The 23,836-nt window shown below is 42.0% G+C and overlaps 1 protein-coding gene across 7 annotated transcripts in view; it reads left to right on the plus strand.

Annotated features, from left to right (window-relative positions):
- The window catches only part of LOC121276953 (nipped-B-like protein), a 554,475-nt gene that overhangs the window by 207,117 nt on the left and 323,522 nt on the right, over positions 1-23,836 (plus strand). For 6 of the 7 annotated variants that reach the window (XM_041185678.1, XM_041185679.1, XM_041185681.1 and 3 more), the window contains 2 exons: positions 10,948-11,562; positions 16,607-17,977. In XM_041185678.1, the coding sequence (XP_041041612.1) occupies positions 10,948-11,562; positions 16,607-17,977 (1,986 nt within the window). The remainder of the gene's footprint in view (positions 1-10,947; positions 11,563-16,606; positions 17,978-23,836) is intronic. The other variant, XM_041185683.1, reaches the window with a different exon arrangement.

The raw sequence follows: 23,836 nt of genomic DNA on the forward strand, positions 1-23,836 counted from the left end.
CAGTTGTGAGAAGGGATGATATACTAAATGGGCCAACAAACGAGGCTTTATGGATTGAGCTTAGAAATAAAAAAGGGGGAGTCACACTACTGGGAGTATACTACAGACCCCCAAATAGTGAAAGGGAGATAGAAGAACAAATATGTAGGCAAATTTCTGCTTGTAAGGACAAGAGGGCAATAAAGTAGGAGACTTCAACTATCCTAATATCAACTGGAATTCAAACAATATAAGGGGCACTGAAGGAGAAAAATTCATGCAGTGTGTCCAGGAAAATTTTTTCAACCAACTAGTGACAAACCCAAAGAGAGGAGGTGCAATTCTAGACCCAGTCTTGGGGAATGAAGAAGGGCAAGTGGGTGAAGTGACAGTTGTCGACCATATCGGGGACAGTGATCACAATTCAGTAAGATTTAGCATTACCGTGGAAAAGGACAGAGATAAGGCAGGAGTAAAAGTCTTGAATTGGGGGAAGGCAAATTTTGCAGAAATGAGGAGGGACTTGGGTGAGGTGGACTGGACAGCACTGCTGGAGGATAAAACACTAGAAAACCACTGGGAAGCACTAAAAAGCGAGATCCTTATTGTACAAAGTGGACGTGTCCCCTACAAAAATAAGAGCCCCTTGGTTGTCTAGAGGAATAGAGGGGAAGATCAAACAGAAAAAGAAAGCATATGGTAGGCACAAAAAACTAAGCACTGCAGACAGCCTAGACGAATATAGGAAGTACAGGGACAAAGTAAAAAAAAAAGGAAATAAGGAAATCAAAGAGAGGGCATGAAAAAATGTTAGCAAGTAAAGTTAAAGATAACTCAAAGATGTTTTACCAATACATTAATGCTAAAAGGTTAGTTAAGGAAAAAGTGGGACCTATCAGAGATGAAGATGGAAAGTTGTGTGTAGATGCAGAGGCTGTGGGAAGGGTTTTGAATGAATATTTTGTCTCCGTGTTTACAAAGGAAAAGGGAGGATGTAGATATAGTAGTCCAGGAGGAACACTACGAGATATTGGACAGGATAGTCATAAAGAGAGAGGAAGTACTCGAAGGGTTGAAATCCTTGAAAGTTGATAAGTCACCAGGGCCAGATGGATTGTTTCTGAGGCTGCTGAAGGAAGTCAGGGAGGAGATAGCAGATGCTCTGAGAATGATTTTCCAATCTTCACTAGATACAGGAAAGGTACTGGAGAAATGCAAACGTAGTTCTATTGTTTAAAAAGGGATCAAAGGAAATGCTAAACAATTATAGGCCAGTTAGTCTTACATCGGTGGTGAGCAAATTAGTAGAATCAATATTGAGAGATAGGATTAACTGGACTAGTCAGGGATGGTCAGCATGGATTTGTTAAAGGAAGGTCCTGCATCACAAATTTGATTGAATTCTTTGAGGAAGTGACAAGAAGGGTTGATGATGGTAGTGCAGTGGATGTTGTGTACATGGATTTTAGCAAGGCATTTGACAAGGTCCCACATGGCAGATTGGTCAGGAAGATAAAAGCCCATGGGATTCAGGGTAATGTAGTAAACTGGATGAAAGGTTGACTTTGTAACAGGAAACAAAGGGTAATGGTCGATGGATGCCCTTGCGAATGGAAAGTTGTCTCAAGTGGTGTTCCACAGGGCTCGATGGGACCCTTGCTGTTTGTGTTATATATTAATGATTTGGATGTGAATGTGGGGGCCATGATTGGGAAATTTGCAGATGCGACAAAGATTGGCTGAGTAGTGGATAGTGTAGAGGATAGCTGTAATCACAAATGATATAGATGGGTTGGTGGAGTGGTTGGTAAAGTGGCAGATGGATTTTAATATAGAGAAGTGTGAGGTCATAAATATAGGGAAAGCAGCAGTTCAAGTAGACAAGGTTGTAAAGAAGGCATATGGAATGCTCTCAAAAACAAAAACAGAATTACCTGGAAAAACTCAGCAGGTCTGGCAGCATCGGCGGAGAAGAAAAGAGTTGACGTTTCGAGTCCTCATGACCCTTCGACAGAACTTGAGTTCGAGTCCAGGAAAGAGCTGAAATATAAGCTGGTTTAAGGTGTGTGTGTGGGGGGCGGAGAGATAGAGAGACAGAGAGGTGGAGGGGGTTGGTGTGGTTGTAGCGACAAACAAGCAGTGATAGAAGCAGATCATCAAAAGATGTCAACAACAATAGTACAATAGAACACATAGGTGTTAAAGTTAAAGTTGGTGATATTATCTAAACGAATGTGCTAATTAAGAATGGATGGTAGGGCACTCAAGGTATAGCTCTAGTGGGTTATTTTTTTTTTCCCTGCCTGTCCCTCCGTCCCCACCCCATCTTCCAATCCCAACCCCAGCCGTGTATTCACTATACCCCCTGACCTTCCCCTCTCCGATGCTGAACGTTCAGTGCTCAGCAAAGGACTTAGTTTCATACCCTTACGCCCTCACCTCAATGAATTTCGGGCTCGGCATGATACTGAACTCTTCTTCCGCCGTCTTCGTCTCCGGGCTCACTTCTTTGGGCAGGAGTCCTCTCCCAGTTCAACGGATCCTTTTACCCATCTTCAATATTCTCCCTCCACCTGGACCCCTCCCTCTGGATTCTTACCTTCTCTCGATCTTTTCATTGAGAACTGTCGGCGCGACATTAGTCGTCTCAATTTCTCTGCTCCTCTCACCCATTCTAACCTGTCTCTCTCTGAACTTACTGCACTCCATTCTCTCAGGTCCAACCCTGACATTGTCATCAAACCCGCTGACAAGGGTGGTGCTGTTGTTGTCTGGCGCACTGACCTCTACCACGCGGAGGCTGAGCGTCAACTCGCAGACACTTCCTCCTACCTCTCCCTGGACCATGACCCCACCACTGAACATCAAGCCATTGTTTCCAGGACTGTCACTGACCTCATCTCCTCTGGGGATCTCCCTCCCACAGCTTCCAACCTGATAGTTGCCCAACCTCGGACGGCCCGCTTCTATCTCCTACCCAAAATCCACAAACAGAACTGCCCCGGTAGACCGATCGTCTCAGCCTGCTCCTGCCCCACAGAACTCATTTCTCGTTATCTTGACTCCCTTCTCTCTCCCCTTGTCCAGTCCCTTCCCACCTACATCCGTGATTCCTCTGACACCTTACGTCACATCAACAATTTCCAGTTCCCTGGCCCCTACCGCTTCCTCTTCACCATGGACGTCCAATCCCTCTACACCTCCATCCCCCACCAGGATGGTCTGAGGGCCCTTAGCTTCTTCCTCGAACAGAGGCCCGAACAATCCCCATCCACCACTACTCTCCTCCGTCTGGCTGAACGTGTTCTCACGCTGAACAATTTCTCCTTCAACTCCTCTCACTTCCTCCAAATAAAAGGTGTGGCTATGGGTACCCGCATGGGCCTCAGCTATGCCTGTCTCTTTATGGGGTATGTGGAACATTCCTTGTTGCAGTCCTACTCCGGCCCCCTTCCACAACTCTTTCTCCGGTACATCGATGATTATTTCGGTGCTGCTTCATGCTCTCGTCAGGACTTGGAAAAATTTATTAATTTTGCTTCCAATCTCCACCCCTCCATCATTTTCACGTGGTCCATCTCTGACACTTCCCTTCCCTTCCTTGACCTCTCTGTCTCAATCTCTGGTGATAGACTGTCCACCAATATCCATTACAAACCCACCGACACCCACAGCTATCTCGACTACAGCTCCTCACACCCCACTTCCTGTAAGGACTCCATCCCATTCTCTCAGTTCCTTCGCCTCCGTCGCATCTGTTCCGATGATGCTACATTCAAAAACAGTTCCTCTGACATGTCCTCCTTCTTCCTTAACCGAGGTTTTCCACCCACGGTCGTTGACAGGGCCCTCAACCGTGTCCGGCCCATCTCCCGCGCATCCGCCCTCACTCCTTCTCCTCCCTCCCAGAAACATGATAGGGTCCCCCTTGTCCTCACTTATCACCCCACCAGCCTCCGCATTCAAAGGATCATCCTCCGCCATTTCCGCCAACTCCAGCATGATGCCACTACCAAACACATCTTCCCTTCACCCCCCTTATCGGCATTCCGTAGGGATCGCTCCCTCCGGGACACCCTGGTCCACTCCTCCATCACCCCCTTCTCCTCAACCCCCTCCTATGGCACAACCCCTTGCCCACGCAAAAGATGCAACACCTGCCCCTTCACTTCCTCTCTCCTCACCGTCCAAGGACCCAAACACTCCTTTCAAGTGAAGCAGCATTTCACTTGCATTTCCCCCAACTTAGTCTACTGCATTCGTTGCTCCCAATGTGGTCTCCTCTACATTGGAGAGACCAAACGTAAACTGGGCGACCGCTTTGCAGAACACCTGCGGTCTGTCCGCAAGAATGACCCAAACCTCCCTGTCGCTTGCCATTTTAACACTCCACCCTGCTCTCTTGCCCACATGTCTGTCCTTGGCTTGCTGCATTGTTCCAGTGAAGCCCAACGCAAACTGGAGGAACAACACCTCATCTTCCGACTAGGGACTTTACAGCCTTCCGGACTGAATATTGAATTCAACAACTTTAGGTCGTGAGTCCCCTCCCCCATCCCCACCCCCTTTCTGTTTCCCCCTTCTTTTTTTTTCCCAATAAATTATAAAGATTTTCCTTTTCCCACCTATTTCCATTATATAAAAAAATAACCCACTAGAGCTATACCTTGAGTGCCCTACCATCCATTCTTAATTAGCACATTCGTTTAGATAATACCACCACCTTTAACTTTAACACCTATGTGTTCTATTGTACTATTGTTGTTGACATCTTTTGATGATCTGCTTCTATCACTGCTTGTTTGTCGCTACAACCACACCAACCCCCTCCACCTCTCTGTCTCTCTATCTCTCCGCCCCCCACACACACACCTTAAACCAGCTTATATTTCAGCTCTTTCCTGGACTCGAACTCAAGTTCTGTCGAAGGGTCATGAGGACTCGAAACGTCAACTCTTTTCTTCTCCGCCGATGCTGCCAGACCTGCTGAGTTTTTCCAGGTAATTCTGTTTTTGTTTTGGATTTCCAGCATCCGCAGTTTTTTTGTTTTTTTTTGTTTTTTTTTCTATATGGAATGCTCTCCTTCATTGGTAGAGGTATAGAATATAAAAGTAAGAATATAATGTTGGAATTGTATAAAACAACTGGAGCATTGTGTGCCATTCTGGTCATATTACAGGAAGGATGTAATAGCTCTGGAAAGAGTGCAGAGGAGGCTTACAAGAATGTTGCCAGAGTTAGAAAAGTGTAGCTACGAGGAGAGATTGGATAGGTTGGGGTTATTTTCCTTAGAACAAAGAAGGCTGAGAGGTGACTTGATTGAGGTGTATAAAATTATGAGGGGAATAGATAGAGTGGATAAGATAAAATTGTTTCCCTTGGTGGAGAATTCTAGAACCAGGGGACATAGATTCAAGATAGGTGGCAGAAGTTGTAGGGGACACATGAGGAAGAACTTTTTAACACAGAGGGTAGTGGGTGCCTGGAATTCACTGCCCAAGTTGGTGGTAGAGGCAGAAACTCTAAACTCTTTTAAGATGTACCTGGATCTGCACCTTAAGTGGGCTAGGTGCAGGAAGGTGGGATTAGAAAGGGCATCTGGGTGTCCTCGGGCTGGCATGGACAAGATGGGCCGAATGGCTTCCTTCTGTGCTGTAACTTTTCTATGGTTCTATGATGATGGCTGATCATCCAACTCAGTAGCCTGCTCCCGCTTTCTCCCCATATCCTTTTGAACCCTTTTGCCCCAAGAGCTATATCTAACTCCTTCTTGAAAAAATACAATGTTTTGGCCTCAACTACTTTCTATGGTAGCAAATTCCATAGGCTCACCACTCTCTGGGTGAAGAAATTTCTCCTCATCTCAGTTGAAGCAAGGGTGTAATAAGGAGCTGAGTGGCCCTGGCAGAACCCAAACTGCGTGTCAGTGAGCAGGTTATAGCCAAGCAAGCGCCACTTGATAGCCCTGATGATCGAGAGTAGACTGATGGGGTGGTAATTGGCTGGGTTCGATTTGTCCTGCTTTTTGTGGACAGGACATACCTGGACAATTTTCCACATTGCCATGTAGGTGCCAGTGTTGTAGTTTTACTGGAACAGCTTGGCTAGGGGCGTGGCAAGCTCTGGAGCACAAGTCTTCAGTACTATTGTCAGGGCCCCTGATTCTGCTCCCTGAAGCTATCTGTCTTTAATTCAGAGCCTTTTCCTCTGCTCCTTACTTTAACTTCACTGAACAGGATCTGTTCTAGATCCTTGTCCTTGTCTTTTGACTTAACTGTCATCTTGTGACCTTTTACTGTACCACTCTCTGGTTTCGGGACTTTCTTCTTTGTTCTTTGGAACCTGCCACCTGCAGTTCCCTCTCCGATGTCCAGCTTCTCCTGCAACCTGCTTCCAACTGCACTAAAACTACTTTGTTTCTCCCTGTGGGCCCCCTGTTGCTAGGTAGCAGCACCGTTTTTCCTACTTTGTCTTATATTCCCTAAACCACTTCAAGGGTTGTAAAACAGCAATAGAATGCAAGCATACAAATAGAGCTTCAGACCTGCTGGCCCCACTCTAAAGTGAAGCCAAAATCCAGGCTTCACCTTTCTAACACACAAATAATAAAAAAATGTTTAAATGTAAAGATATAGCTTATTCCTAACATACACATGTAGCATACACATATAGCTTAAAACTATCCCTAGTTCCCAACAGTACAATTGTGAAAAATTATCTTGTTTCAGATTAAAATGTAGAATCAGTTTCAATGGAAATGCGAAATAGCAAAGGGAAGAAGCCACTGGTGGGAGACACTGGTAGGACAGACTACATAAACCAAAAAATAATGGGGGCTTGGAAAACGGGTACTGCAATAATTGTGGAGGTTTTATTCTTCACACAGATTGGAAGAGTCAAATTGGCAAAATGTAGCCTTGGCGATGAGTTCATACTGTATTCGGGACAGTTTCTTAGAATGATATGTTTTGGAGCCAACCAGGGAACAGGCAATCTTAGACCTGGTGATGGTGTAATGAGACAGACAGGATTCATTAGTGACATCATAAATAAAGAATCCTCTAGGTACGAGAGATCATAGATGGAATTTCTCATTCCTTTTAAGGGTGAAAAGTGTGGGTCTGAAACTAGTTATTTAAACTTAAAGGCAACTGCAAGGCTATGAAGCTAGCATTGGCTAAAACGGAATTGGAAATCTGGTTAAGACAGTAGAGAAGCAGTGGCAGACATTTGAGATATTTCATAGCTGTCAACAAGGATACATAACATGGAGAAAGAAAGATGCCATGAGAAGGCTGCATCACCCTTGCCCAACTTGGGAAGTTAAAGATGGTAATCAAATTGGAAAAAAAAATACAATGTTGCAAAGATCAGTGCTGGCCAGAAGTTTGGGAACATTTTTGAAACCAGCAAAGGATGGCTTTTTTTTTTAAAAAAAAGGGAGAAATTGGTGTATGAGAGAAAACCAGCAAGAACTGTAAAAAAGACAGTTAAAGCTTTGGCAAGTATATAAAAGGGAAGAGAGCAGTTAAAATAAGCATTGGTCTCTTAGAGGGTGAGACTGGGGAAGTAATAATGGGAAACAAGGAAATGGCAGAGACTTTGAACAAGTATTTTGTATGTGACTTCATTGTAGAGGAAAAAGCTTCCCAAGAATAGTAGAAAATCAAGATGCAAAAAGGAGGAAGGAAATTAAAACAATCATGATCAGCAGAGAAAAAACTATTGAGTCTAAAAGCTGACCTAATGGCCTGCATCATGGGGTCTTAAAGGAATTGGCTGCAGAGATAGTGGATGCATTGGTTGTAACCTTACAAAAAACCCTAGATTCTGGATTGGAAAACCGCAAATGTAACACCGTCATTCAAGAAAGGAAGGAGACACGAAGCAGGAAATTAAGGCCAGTTCATCTAACATCTGTCATTGGGAAAATGCTAGAATCCATTATTAGAGATAGAAGGATGTTTAGAAAATCATCATGCAATTAGGCAGAGTCAGCATGTTTTGACAAATTGCTTAGAGTTCCTAGAGGATGTAACCAGCAGGATGGACAAAGGGGAACCAGTAGATGTGTATTTGGATCTCCAGAAGGCATCTGAGAAAGTACCACATAAAAGGTTGTAAGATCACAACACATGGTATTGGGGGTGATTATATTAGCATGGATAGAGGATTGGCTAACTAACAGGAGGTAGAGAGTTGGGATAATTGGTCATTTTCAGGATGGCAATCTCTAACTGATGACACAATAGGTAGGAAAGCAACTTTTGAGGAGCCTAAGAGTCTGCAAAGGGATATAGATAGGTTAAATGAATGGGCAAAAGTTTGGCAGCTGGAGTATAATGCAGGAACATGTGAGGTTGTCCACTTTGACAGGAAGAACAGAAAAACTATATTATTTAAATGGAGAGAGATTGCAAAATGCTGCATATGCTGGGATCTGGGTGTCATTGTACATGAATCACAAAGTTAGCATGCAGGTACAGCAAGTAATTAGGAAAACAAATGGAATGTTGGTCTTTATTGCAAGGGAGGAATGAAGTATAAAAGTAGAGAAGGCTTACTACAAACGTACGAACCATTAGTGAGACTGCAGCTGGAGTCTCTGTACAGTTTTGTTCACTTACTTAATGAGGGATACGCTTGCATTGGAAACAGTTCCGAGAAGGTTCACCAGGTTGATTGCTGGGATGAAAAGTTGCCTTATGAGGAAACGTTGAGCAGATTGTACCTATACTCAGAGAGGTACTGAAACAAATAAGATTCTGACAGCTTTGAGAGAGTAGATGCTGGGAGGATGTCTCCTCTCACGGGGAAATCAAGAACTGGGCGCAGTTTCAGAATAAGTTGCCTTCCATTTAAGATGGAGATGAGGAGGAATTTCTTCTCTGAGGGTCGTTAGCCCTTTGAGTTCTCTTCCCCAAGGAGCAATGGAGGCTAGGTCATTGAATGTATTGAAGGCAGAGTTAGATTGAGGGTTATGAGAGAAAACAGGAAGGTGGAGTTAAGGCCACAGTAAGATCAGCCATGATCATCATATTTCGTGGAGCAGGATCAATGAGTAAAATGGCCTACTGCTGCTTGTACTTATGATCTTATGTTTATTTCCTCCCAGGGTATAAGTTGCAGTTTGCAGCAGATAATGAAGCCTACATACATGCTTATGGCACCTATTTGTGGGATGAGCTAGCCCCTCATTCATACATTTTATTGTTTCTAGGAACCTTAGTAACAATCCATTTTTGATAAGTTGCTGTTGTTAAGTCCCAGTTTGCAGCCTGTAATGCCACTGCAGCTGCTGGGGTGGAGTAATGGTGTTCAGTCCTTGTTTCCTTTCTGATGATTCGTCATCCAGAGATAAACTGTACAGCTTTCTGCTGGATTTCAAACCAGTATATTTCCTATCAGGGCAGATGGATTAGCTTCCTTTTCTGAAGGACTTGTGCTTCAACCAGGCGCAGGCCATGTCCTTTTCAGGCAACAGCATTAAATGCATTGGAAAAGAGTTTAAATGTATTGCCTTGCTTTCAAAGGCAGTTGCAGCTATTGTTGTCTTGATCCAGCTCAGTCACTGATTTTCAGCATAATGAACAACTTTGTCCAAAGTGGACTCCTGCAGCCATTCCCATTTAGCACGAGCTCACTTTTCCATCATAACATCACAGGCTGCCTTTGACTAATTTTTGGGTAATGGACTGACATTGCCTCAGGTCCTCAGGCACTGGGAATAGCAGTGCTCCTTTGTTTACAGGAATCAAGTTTCTTAGCAACTGGACAGGAATGAATATTTCTATGATTGTTGCTTTCAGCCCTGAAATTGCACAAGTGTTTGACCTGAGAGAGAGACAAATTCAAGATGATCTTCATGGGTTGAATAAAATGATTAGTTGGGACTTGTATCTTTCTAAAGGATGCACTTTTTAAAATCTCAACAAAATCATAGTCAAATCCTTTACTTTTAGTGGTAAGTACATTCAGTAGAAAGTACTTTCCTTTGATTTAGCAATCACCACCTTATACCAACTCCTTGATATGTATATAATGCCTGTTGGTTAATACTCTTTTGGTTTGGAAGGATACATGTTTCCCTTGCACTTAAGATAATTGAGCTCCACGCACCTGAGAATTGAGGTAGAAATATTACAAGGTCAGACCTTGACTAGAACGAGACCTGTACTTCAGAAATTTGGTATACGTTATAAGTATTGCAGAAATCTAATTTGATCCCTATTCAGGATCTTGTCTTCATTAAAGCCTATTGTCACTCCAGTTGGGGAATTGTGTTTTTGCTACTGAGATGGATGGCATTAAATGTGTCTCTTCACACATTTGGTCTACCAGTCACAACTACCTTCACTTGATCATTTTCTTTGTGTGACCTCTTCAGCTTTTTCACTCATGTTACTGCTTCACAGGACCACTTTCACATGGTGAATCTTGCCAGTCTTCTTGGTAAAGATTTCCTTGAGGAGCAACATGTTGCAAATGGATCCTCCAGGCTAGCTAGTCACAGAGATAGATGACCCTTGTTTACTTTTTAAGAGTTCATATTCTAAAGTGCATTTGATGTGATTAATATTGGGAGGGGGCATCACTGACAGGGGATATCTTCAGACTTTGTCCTGGTTCAGCTGGTCAGGCACAAAACCCACACATGTCTGTATGGAGGGTTATTTTGAAGAATAACCTTTCCTTTCACCCATTTTATTTTCCATAGTTATTGTCCTTGCCATGACTTTTGGTGTTTAATAGGATAGGTGTTCATATTGCCAGATGAGCTGAGGGTTTGTAACTGGGGTGAACATATTTATCTTAGATTATTTATCATGGGAGTTTGCAGAATTATACTTGTAAAGCTATTAGATGGTGCAGTGACATTTATTTCATACAAGTTAAAATGCTGTTTAGAAGTTTTGTACCCTGCAGTCCATGCACTAGATTTGAACTCTACCTTTTTTGTGCTGACAGCATCCAGGCCGCCTCTGATCTTGCAGTCGCCGCCTCCTTACACCTCTCCCAGAGATGCCCCACCTGATATTCTGCTGGACTCCCCAGACAGGATGGGAAGCAAGAAGAAAAATAAAAAGGCTAAGCTGACCAAGGAGGAAAAAGAACAGGCAGATAAGACTGCTATGTATGACATTGTCAGCTCTCCATCTAAGGACTGTACAAAGCTCACTTTGAGGCTGACTCGAGTTCGAGATCAGCAGGATGATATGCTCCCAAACATGGACAGCAGTACAGAAAATGAGGCAGAATTGAACAGTATGCAGTTCCCAGAACAGACTGCAAAACAGCCAGGGACTCCTAATGATATCCATGGCTCAATGAATGTTTCTGCTCAGTGTGTGCCTCAACAGGAGCAGGCTTTCCTTCAAGCACAGCAGGTCACTGTCTTACAACAGAATAATGCAGTTGGAACAGTGAAAGCAGCACAGTCACAGCCACTACAGCAACAATCACAACAGCAGACTATGACACCATACGATGAGGTAGAGTTGGATGCTTTAGCAGAGATTGAACGGATAGAACGAGAGTCTGCCATGGAGAGAGAGAGATGTTCCAAGGAGGTACAGGATAAAGGTGAGATTTTGATATGTGAAAGAGAACCTTGTGAAATCTATAAGGAAAAATTAGTTTTAAAGTTCCTCTACCCTCTCTCCTTCCATTTGTCACCTTTTCCATCCTCAACAAGTTCCACTAGCCAATTATGGAGGAACCTGGCAAGGAAGTTGTTGTCATTGCTACGTAACCATCTGCTTGGAGGTTCTATTTCTGCTTTTGAGAATGACTACAGGTGTTGATTGATTTGGGAAGCCTTCCATAGGTCAAACTGATGTTCAGTCTTTTCGAATTGGACTGGCAATAATTAAGGAATACAGAATTTGAATTTGAATCTTATCGATGCAATACCCTTAGTAAATCACTGGAGTAATTTTTTTTACCTGAGACAAAAGTAGCAGATTTTCTTTGTTTTGACATGTACAGCTTCTTGGAGACAATTGAAATTTATATTAAATGCTTCCAAGAGTCTACCCCTCTGTTCAGTACAGAACTGCGCACGTACAATTAAGTCATATTTTGTAGGCATCTAGAGCAAATTTTGAGAAGTTTGTCCGCTCGTTTCCTGATAATTTTATGGCATAGTGCAAACGTCTGCTGGAAAGCACAGTGTCTTGGCCTGTTCTGCACTGTGTCACAGCACATCATGCTAAGCAACAGGAATCTATTACTTTATACATTCCTGCATATACCTGTGCCATTTGCTAAAAGTTAACAGAACTAGTGACATGGTGCAACAGTGCCAAATATCTAGGGTTTGACACATGCAAAACACCAGTGGCATTGTTGGGAAAGGTAGATGGTTTTAACTTGATTCAGATCTTGTCTACTGGCTGTGTCCTTGGTTCATGCCCATCCTCCAGAGTGAATGCTAAATTTCCAATGCTTCCACTTTCACAAAAGCTGCACTGATTTTGAAATGAATTAATAATACCTTTTGTGCAAATGTTGGTTGCCCATGGTTGGGCATTCTTCTGGTGTTCTGTGCTTTGTTTGCCAGCACCTTTATTCTTGGATTTAATAGGGACTGAACATTTTTGCTGTGCAGTCATGATTACTTGGATCCAGCTTGTTTTGAATTCAATCCTCTTCATCCTCTGTTCAGTGCAAACTTATATAGCCGTTAATGTTTTATTCTATAGAAGTTTATAATTCCAGAATTTGAATTTCTAGTCTCCAAAACAGCGTAATCTTGGTGTGTACATCTGGTGGAATGTGCATTTTTATAACTTTCTTTACATAAGTTGACAGCTATGCGAAAAGTGACATAACTGTGTCTTTGGACTGGTTTCTGACCTCTGGTCATTTTTAGTTTGCTTGATTTAAAGTCCAACTGACAGCTGCTGGGTCATGTTCTAAAACTCAGCTCTGAACTTCCTCAATCTGCACTTGGCATTGTGAAGCCAAAATAATGCTGATTGTTCAACTGGTTGATGTCTTAGATTGAGCATAAGTGGGTGAGATTCAGACTTTAGCTTCAATAGCTGTCTATCCTATCTAAAAGAAGCAACTGTATTGATGAAACTGAACAGCACATGGTTTAATGAGAAATTGAAAATCTTAGCAAAAACAAAATACTGCAGATGCGGGAAATCTGAAACAAAAAATGCTAGAAAAACTTAGCAGGGCTAAAAGCATCTGTGGAGAGAAAGACAATTAATTTTTCAAATCCGTATTCTCTGAAGAAGAGTCATACGGACTTGAAATGTTAATGCTGTCTTTCTCTCCACAGATGCTGTTAGATCTGAGTTTTTCCAGCATTTTCTATTGGAAATCTTTGTAGTTGTTTAAAGAACATTACTGTTAGTTTGAGGGCTTACTTTACATCTTGGTAGATCATGCATTACGCGTATAAGAATAATTTTAAGTGTGTGTTCTCCTCACAACTAATGTTAATTGGATAGGCAAATTGAAATAGTCCCTCCCACCGCCCGTCAGCATGTAGGTACAGCAAACAATTAGGAAGGCAAATGGCATGTTGAACTTCATTGCAAGGAATTGGAGTATAAGAATAAGGAAGTTTGCTACAAAAATATGGGGCTTTGGTGGGACTACAATACTGTGTGCAGATTTGGACTCCATATCTGCAGAAGGATAAACTTGCCTTGGAGGCAGAAGATTCACTAGATTGGTCCCTGGGATGAGAGGGTTGTCCTAGGATGAAAGGCTGAGTAAATTGCATCTATATTCTCTGGTGTTTAGAAGAATGAGAGGTGACCTTATTGAAGTAAACAAGATTCTGAAGGGGATTGATAGGGTAGATACTGAGAGGTTGTTTCCCCTGGCTGGAGAATCTAGAACACTGGGCACAGTGTCAGGATTAGGGGGCAATCATTTGGGACTGAATTGAGAAATCTCTTTACTTAAAGTGTTGTGAACCTTTGGAACTCTCTATCCCAGAGGTTAGCCGATATTCCATCATTGAGTATATTTAAGGCTGAGATAGGTTTTTGGTGTCTCAGGTAATCAAGGGGTACGGGAAGCGAGCAGGAAAGTGGAATTGGGGCAGAAGATCAGCCATGATTGTATTGACTGGTGGAGCAGGCTTGAGGGGCTGAATGGTCTACTCCTATTTTTTAGGTTAATTCAGATGCTGTATCGAATTTATCAAGTGCTACTGGCAGGAGCAGTGCTTAATCATATGAGCCATGGCTCAATTGGTAGTGCACTCACCTCTAAGTCACAAGGCTTCAGGTTCAGAAACAAATTATCATGTTATTATCGCATTGCTGTTTGTTGGAGTTTGTTGTGGGTAAATTGGTTGCTATCTTTTTAACACTGGTCATTAGACCAAAACCAGTAGCAATCAGCCAATGGATGCAGCCTGAATATCAGTAAACTTTAGGAAATGTTTTATTTCAGTCAAAATATTTTAATGTTCATGAGCCTCACCTTCCTTTACTCACGCACCAGTGACTGACCTTAGCTTGCATGTTATTCAGCTCAAAATGCTGGCTCCATATGTAATCTTGAGTTTGCAATGATGAAATTTGTATTTCTCTTATTTAGCTTGGGTGCTTTTACTCTGACCACAACTACACTTTAGACATTTGGTAGCTTCAGCAATACTATAGGTGCTAGGCTCCGTATCAGGGAAGCTTGGGACCAGACCTGTGCTGGATTTGGGGATTTTACGGATTTTGGGCTGTAGGTCCAGAGTGTACTTACAATACATAAAGCATGAGAAATAAAGAATTAAAGGGTTTAATTTAAATTGCTACCTAGGGTGCCAGCTTTGAATGTAGCTGGTTTTTGGGTCCTTTCGGATTTTAGGACGCCGAATACCTGTATTTAATTACACTTTACTGAAACCCTTGTGTTAAAGACTATAGTATGAATATGAAATTTGGACATGCTGATTGTTCTACTTTGTGAAATCATAGTGCCAGCCATTATTATTAGAACCCTGGCCCTAGAATGATCATAGTGTGGTTCAGCTGACCATGCAGAATCTTTGGTGCTGACACCTGCATGTGTAAGATATAGTAAAGGAGTAAGTGATAGTTATAGCCTTAGTTACCTTTTTTAAATTTTAGGCCAAAGACTGGGCAGTGTCTAGTCGTGTGTTATTGAGCAGCCTTCATTTTAAGAGAAAGGGTTATGCACATATAACAGATTCTGACATAAGAACAAAAAAACTGCGGATGCTGGAAATCCAAAACAAAAACAGAATTACCTGGAAAAACTCAGCAGGTCTGGCAGCATCGGCGGAGAAGAAAAGAGTTGACGTTTCGAGTCCTCATGACCCTTCGACAGAACTTGAGTTCGAGTCCAAGAAAGGGTTGAAATATAAGCTGGTTTAAGGTGTGTGTATGGGGGGCGGAGAGAGAGAGAGAGAGAGAGAGAGAGAGGTGGGGGGGGGTGTGGTTGTAGGGACAAACAAGCAGTGATAGAAGCAGATCATCAAAAGATGTCAACAACAATGGTACAAAAGAACACATAGGTGTTAAAGTTAAAAGTTGGTGATATTATCTAAACGAATGTGCTAATTAAGAAAGGATGGTAGGGCACTCAAGGGATAGCTCTAGTGGGGGTGTTTTTTTTTAAATAATGGAAATAGGTGGGAAAAGGAAAATCTTTATAATTTATTGGAAAAAAAAGGAAGGGGGAAACAGAAAGGGGGTGGGGATCCCATCCCCACCCCCTTTCTGTTTCCCCCTTCCTTTTTTTTCCAATAATTTATATAGATTTTCCTTTTCCCACCTATTTCCATTATTTTTAAATATCTTAAAATCTTTTATGCTCTCCCCACCCCCACTAGAGCTATACCTTGAGTGCCCTTACCATCCATTCTTAATTAGCACATTCGTTTAGATAATATCACCAACTTTAACACCTATGTGTTCTTTTGTTCTATTGTTGTTGACATCTTTTGATGATCTGCTTCTATCACTGCTTGTTTGTCCCTACAACCACACCCCCCCCACTTCTCTCTCTCTCTCTCTCTCTCTCCACCCACCCCCCCCCACACACCTTAAACCAGCTTATATTTCAACTCTTTCTTGGATTCGAACTCAAGTTCTGTCGAAGGGTCATGAGGACTCGAAACGTCAACTCTTTTCTTTTCCGCCGATGCTGCCAGACCTGCTGAGTTTTTCCAGGTAATTCTGTTTTTGTTATAACAGATTCTGCCCTGTTATGCCACCATATGCTGTATTTTGTAATTGTATGAAAGCAGTGCTTTCCTGAATTATTGCTACCTAGCTAGGTATGCTTTGCTTCCCCTAAAATATGGATCAAAACCAAACAACAAAGACTGGATTTCCCTAGTTAGTTTATATCGCAGTGGTTAGGATGTTATGGTTGCAAGCTGTCACACCAAAGGATGGTGAGTTATAAAGTGAGAAAAGACTACTCAGCCCATCAAAGCCCTTTTAATAATACCTTTTCCAGTACCTATTTGATTCTTTATAACGTGATTGGAATGGAACACAGTGGCTTGTTAGGTCACATCTGGAGTAAGCTTATTCCCTGGCCCCACTCCCTGCACATCGTGCTGTATTGTGATATTGCATTATATTGTGCATTTACATGACAGTGACATTCAAATTTTTCTTTGTTTTAGACAAACCTTTAAAGAAACGGAAACAAGACTCATTCCCACAAGAGACTGCTGCAGGAGGTGGTGGCACTGCAAGTGGGGGTGGTGCAAACAGACCTGCGCTGTTGGTCAGTATTGATCTACAACATGCAGGAAGAACTGATGGACAAGCTGCTCCTCCTCCAGATTCAGAAAACGTGAAGAAGTCTTTGGAGTTGGTACGGCAGAGTACTGATGTATCTTTATCACGGCAAGAAGATACAACGGGAGTGTTAAAACCTAAGCCAGAAAATCACCCAGATATCCCCAGGAGAAAATCTGAAAACGAGGGGCAAAAAGACAACAGCCGGCCTGATGTGATCAAACCTAGGCCAGAAACTCCAAAACAGAAGAGTGAGAGCCGACCAGAGACACCGAAGGGAAAGCATGACAACAGGCGAGATGTGGCTAAACTAACACCAGAGAAGAGACTCGAAATATCTAAACACAAACATGAGGGCAAAACTGAACATACAAAAATGAAAGCTGAGAGTAGAACAGAAACACCAAAGCCACGCCATGAAGGACAACAGAGTTCAGGGGCTCCCAAAGATAAGCGAGATCTGCATCAGGAAACCCAGAAACAGAAATCAGATGAGAAAAATGATTCTGAAAGAGGAAAAGCGGACCCATCGAAGGTCAGGAGACCAGATACCCCAAAATTAATCAAGAATGAGTCTGATTCTAAACCTACTCGAAATGAGACTCCTAAAAATAACCAGACAGACTGTTCAAAACCAGTGAAGGTAGAAAAGAAATTACGTTCTGATTCAGGTGACAGAGGAGATCGAGGCGACCGAAGTGAGCGGCGTTCACCAGAAGAACAGCGCTTGCGATCAGAGAGTCCCAGAGTCAAACAGGATAACAGAGATCCTGGGAAAATGAAACCTGAAGTGAAAGATCGAACTGCAGTGAAGCAGAGTAGAAGATCAGACATTCCATCAGGATCACTGAGTGGTAAAGACAGGGATGACCGAAGGTCGGAGGGGAGCAAAGTGAAAACAGAGACTCCCAACCCTCTTTCTGATAAAGAAAAATTTCCCAGCTATCTACTGGGGGGTGGAAGGTCCAATGCACTAAAAAACTTCGTAATTCCAAAAATCAAGCGGGATAAGGATGGTAATGTTTGCAATGAGCAGAAGGAATTGAGGAAGCCAATGGATAAGAATGAATTAAAATTAAAGGTGGAAAAAATGGATCTTGTGGAGGATCTAAAGAAAGTGATCAAACCTGTTGTGGTTCTTCACAAACTGCCCTTTGATGAAGTACAGAAATTTATTAAGGACACGGAAGACAAAAATGCATCAAGGAGTTCCAGCAAATCTAAGAGCAGATTGCCCTCCAAGTCAAGTAAAGGTACGAATGTTACTTTTTATGATTGTGTAGTTGGGGTGAGCCCTTTTCAAGTTTTATGAATAAATTGTAGTTTATTTCCTTGGTCTGTCTGTACAGATATATTTGGACTCCTGGTGAATCATATCATTCAGTATTGTAGGAATACCCCCTCCAGTGGCAGAATATTAGTACAGCACACAAAAACTTAGCTAAACATTTGCTTTATACTGTGCTTTACCATGGCCTTTAAATATGTTCTCTATAGCGTTGCCATCTCCCCAACCCTCAGCCCAAAAACAAAACTTTAGTCCTACTGCCTGCTTTTCCTCATATCCCCATGAGTTTTCCTCCAACTATTTGTTCAGTTTCCCCTTTGAAAGCTACTATTGAACCTGTGTCCACCACCCAATCAGGCAGCACACGTCAACATGACAAATCACAACTCATTATGTAAAAAAATTTCTCACGTCAGCTCTAGTTCTTCCAATCTCCTTAAATCTGTGTCCTCTGGCTATTGCCACTACAGCCATTGGGAACCATTTCTCTTTATTTACTCTAAATGCTTTAGAACACCCCTAACCATTACTTGCGATATTTGATTTTGATGCCAGGATCAACATCATGGAAAGGACTTGGCGGAGTAAAACACGCTGAAGAGGGTTGTGTTATGGCACAGCCGATGGTAAATGCTGAGTTCAAATCCCAGAGGGAAGCTTGAAACAACTGCCACAGCTATTTTTGCAATTTATATGTTTCAAGATGCAGGCTTTGAATTCAGTAGTAATGAGACCGCCGAGCCTTACAGGTTTTTACAAAACTAGACTAAACATTTATTAATAGATGATTTTAAACACATAAATAGATCTACAAATTACTGCTATGCTAACTTCTAAATCCCCTACTAATTTGACTCCCAGTTGTACTTTTTTAAGGCAACAGTAAGATGCACAGATTTTAAAAGACCCAGGCAAAGAAACATGATACCCTGAACAATCCAATTCAAAGTGAGTTTCCTTAACTTCAGTTCTTTATAGACAGCAGCTTGAAGCATAGATACTGAAAGCTTTTAAGAACATAAGAACTAGGAGCAAGAGTAGGCAATTCAACCCTTCGAGCCTGCCATGCCATTCATTATGATCATGGCTGATCTCATTTTGGCCTCAACTCCAATTTCTCACCCTCTCCCCATAACCCATTACTAATTAAGAATCTGTCCATCTCCTCCTTAAATTTTATTCAGCGTCCTGCCATCCTCTGCACTCTGAGGTAGTGAATTCCACAGGTTCACACTTGTTAGGTCTTAAAAGCGCCTACCCTTACACACAGCCTTAGCTCCTTTATACATATTTTCCCCTTTGAATGCAAATACCCATTGTTACATTATGTCTTTGGACTTTACCACCCTGAGCATAAAAATTTATCATAGTACCAATTTTACCAGTAATCGTTGAGAAAAATAAACTCATTGTTTCTTAACCTCTGCTGGTTAGGTGGAATATTTCACTTCCTCTTTTGAAAACAATCTAGTCTAGTTTATTTAAAAATACAAATGTCCTCTTACACCTTACATTCTAAACTTCCCCCATTTTTACCTACTTAACATTTGAAACCTAGCTTATCGTCTAATGCATCAAAGCCTTCAGACCAGCTGCCTTTAATCCAATTAAGCCCCCACTCTGCCCCCACTTGCAGCACAGCCCCATTTTACAATAAATTCCAATAACGTTATTATATCTTCCTGACAGTTGGCACGAGCAGGCAACTCTGTTTAACTTCATTAGTGACTGGGAATGCGTCAGAAGATTCACTATCATCTAGGATGCTTGTGAGCATGCTGTCACGGAAGTGTTGAACCATTGTGATGAATTGCTCAGGATAGCTGAATTTCTCCATTACCTTCCAAAGGCCTTCACGACCGACTGTGTCAAAGGCCTTGATCAGGTCAATAAACATGATGTAGAGGTCCATGTCCTGTTCTTGGCATTTCTCTTGGAGCTGTCTTACTGCAAGCACCATATCAGTGGTCCTGCGACCTTTTCTGAAACTGCATTGACTCCCTGGCAGCAGAGCCTGGTTGAGATTTTGCATGAAGTGATTCAGAAGGATTCTGGTAAAGATTTTGCCAGTGATGGAGAGGAGTAAGATTCAAAATTGGTGAATTCCTTGCTATTTGTACAGGTGGACAACGGATACATCTTTGTATTCTTGTGGGATGATTCCTTGCTTCCAAATAGACTGAAAGAGTTCAGTGAATATCTTGACCAGGCATTGACCTTCAGCTGGGATAGCATCAGCTCCCGGAGTCTTGCTGCTAGACAGGAGTTTGATTTGCGTTCATCATTTCTAACAGCATGTGAGGGTTTCGAGAGCAGTTGATGGCAGCTTGTTGGATTGCTGCTTCGTTGCTGGATAAAGACCAATTAAAGATGTGGTTAAAGTGCTTTGCTCATTTGTCTAGAATTTGGGCTTTTCCTGTGAGCAGTGTTGACCTATCGGCACTGAGGATTGGTGATGATATGTAGACAGAGGCCCATAGACAGATTTCAGACCATTGTAGAATCTCTTCCACACTTTGTGGTCTACATATGACTGAAGTTTGTTGTCTTTCTGATTCAGCCAAGTGTCTTGCAAATTGCTGGGCTTGCATTGGACAGTCCTGTGGTAGTTTTGGTAGGCATCGTGCTTGGATTGTAACGAAATGTCATTGAGGTAAATCACTTGATAAATCACTCCAGTAGTTTTTGGATTTCTTCATTGTTTTCATCAAATCCATCTTGATGCTTACGAGAAGTAGAGCCAAGAGCCTCTAGAGCAGTGGTGTACACTATACCCCCGAAGGTCGCCAGTTATCCTCAATTCAGTGAGTGTCCATTTTCACTGTACACAGGTGACTCTTGAATTTCTTTGAGAGAAATTCCTTGTGATTGCCTGTTTGAGCCTTGAGACAGTAAAACATTTTTGGATCTTCGTGTCACGGGGGCATCTCGAGGAAATAGATCTTGATGTTTAACTTTGAAATGATAAAATAGTGGTCAGTTCAGCAATCTGTGCCTTATTTTCTGCCTGTCCCTCTGCCTGGTGGATGGCATAGTCGATTAGATGCCAATGCATAGAATGGGGGTGTATCCAAAGTATCTTGTTGCGATCTGTTTGTTCGTTGATTTCATCATCATCTCAGAAGGTTGATAGCTATGGATCTCAAACTCTGCCTCTTCTGTGCTGCCTTTACATATTTCACATAACTGCACCCAGTCCGTTATATCATCGTCTATTTTCTCCTGTTTCCCTTTCCCATGTTTCCTGTCAATCCTCCCCTCCAAAAGCTGTCTGTATCTACCATCTACTCTAATGATGTAACTGAAGTATTATATCCCCCTCTCTTTGATGTTCTGCACTAATTAATTCTCTTCTCCAGCCATCTCCAGCACTTCCTCATTGGTCATTCTGTCTGTATAGGATATGTGCAACATCCTCCTTTATGTCTACATCTCAGATTCATTCAGCTTATCAATAGTCTCTTTGTTGTCCGTGTCTCTGAGGCATGTAATATAGATGACAGAATGTAGCACTTAAGGATTCTTTTCCGAAGATTCAGGTTCAGTTTCTTAGATAGTAACGTGTCCCTCATTCTGACAAAGCTGGTCTTGGCTATCTCGATTCATCTTCAGATCTCTCAATCACATCTCTTATTGTCTGTAGTAATAATAATCTGTCCAAGGTATGTGAACCTTTCCACATGTTCCAGGAATTATCCAGTTACTCCAATTTTCACTTTCGGAGTTAGGCCTCTGTTTGGCGTCATTGTCTTGATCATCTTCGCGTTCATTCTTATTCCATGCTCCTCACTCTTTGCTTTCACTTTATTTTCAATTTCCTTTTGTGCCTCTTCTGACTCTGCAATCAGTGCAGTGTCATCTACATATCTCAAGTTGTTTGACATTTACCACTTCCCCCTGCCCCCAATGTTGCAACCTGGCAAATCTGTCTCTCTCAAGATAACTTCAATGTGCAGGTTGAACAGTTTTGAGGACATAACACATCCTTGGCACATTCCTCTTTTGATTGGAAAGCTGTTTGACCAATCGCTACCAAGTCTCACCACTTCTGATCAATTCCAGTATAGATTCTGAATTATCCTTTTATCATCTGTCAATTTCCAGTTTGTTTAACACTCCATTAATTTCTGATGTTAGACTCTTACCAAATGTCTTCTCCTAGCCTATAAACAGACATACACAGGTTTTTGCACTTCCAGATATCTTTCAATGACGAATCTCAAGTTATGGATGCTCTCTCTTGCCTCTTTGGTCTGAATCCAGACTGTCTATCATCCATCTCTGCTTCTATAGAGACAGGTATTCTTTCCAAGATGATTATTAGGATCATTTTCATCACATGGCTCAAGAGGCTTATTGTTCTGTTCTCTGAACGCTAGGGCTTTTGATTTCTTTGGGAGCTTAGTAAACACTGTGCAACATCTCATATAGGAGCCCTGTTCTGTATTTTTTTTTTGCAGAGCCTGTAAGTATCCCAATAATAAAATCATTCAGGGCTTTCAGCATTCTGCTAGTATCTCATCAATTCCAGGTGTTTTTCTTGATCTCATCTTTTTGATTGTTGCACTGACTTCTGTCTCAATTATCTCTGGTCCTTCTAATATACCAAGCTAAAGAAAAGATACTTAACTTACTAACACAATGGAAATCGTCTTATAACCATTTTCACTGTGCACTGCACTTCTAGCAGATGTGTAAACATTACAAAAACAAGTCTAGTGTTATTCCTGGCCTTCCAGTAGCTCACTTCTCCCTGCTATATTAGTTCGTAACTTCCAGTGTCCTTCGAAAATTGTTCCACTCAACCTGAGTGTCCCAGATCTGATTTCCACTAACAGGGCCCACTACCCTGGCAACTTATTCCTTAAATCTCCAAAAGTCCAGTCTTCTGTTTTCTTCACCCAGAGGGTGATAGAGGTCTGGAAATTGCTGCCTGAAAGTGAAGTAGAGGGAGAAACCAAACCCAAGAATTAGCTGGATACATACTTGAAGTGCCGTAACCTTCACAGCTATGGACCAAGAGCTGGAAAGTAGGATTAGGTTGGAGAGTACTATTTTTGTTTTTTTTTGCCCAGCAGGAATGTGATGAGCTGCATGGCTGCCTCCTTTGTTGTAAATTTTTCTATTTTTCTGTATTTTCTGTGTTAAAATTGAAGATAATGGGCATCAAGAAGGCAAACTCTTAGTGGCTGGAGGCCACTCTGACATTATGGAAGATGGATGCAAGTTTGAGGCCAACCATCTGCAGGTTTGGTACAGTGTTCTAGGCCTGACCATTTTCAGTTGTTTCATCAGTGACCTCTCCCATCAAAGAGCCAGTTATGGGGCTATTCATTGCAGTGTTCAGCACCATTTGCAATTCCTCAGATAATGAATGGAGTAGCCCATGTTGCTTGTAGAATCTAGAAAAATTGGAAAATCATAACTACTGTCATCCACTGTCTCTGCAGCTATCACTTTTAGAATCCTAGGATATAGGCCATCGGGTACTGGGCATTTGCTGTATTTTAGTGCTGTAAGTTTCTCCAATACTTTTTCTCTCATATTGATTTCCTTAACATTCTTAGTCTTGTTAGCCCCTAGCCTGCCCTCTATTATTGGTATGCAATGTCTTCTACAGTGAAGACATACACAAAGTATTTGTTCAGTGTCTCTGCCATTTCCTCATTCTCCATGATAGTTTCTCCTGTGTCTCTGCTTCCAAGAGACTGATATTTTTAGCTACTCTTCCACTTTATATACTTGTAAAAGCTCTTACAATCTGTTTTTATATTCGTAACTAGTTTGCTCTCATATTCTATTTTTTTTACCTTTTACATTAATT

This window comes from Carcharodon carcharias, chromosome 4 (genome assembly GCF_017639515.1).
Source record: "Carcharodon carcharias isolate sCarCar2 chromosome 4, sCarCar2.pri, whole genome shotgun sequence".
Classification (NCBI taxonomy): domain Eukaryota; kingdom Metazoa; phylum Chordata; class Chondrichthyes; order Lamniformes; family Lamnidae; genus Carcharodon; species Carcharodon carcharias.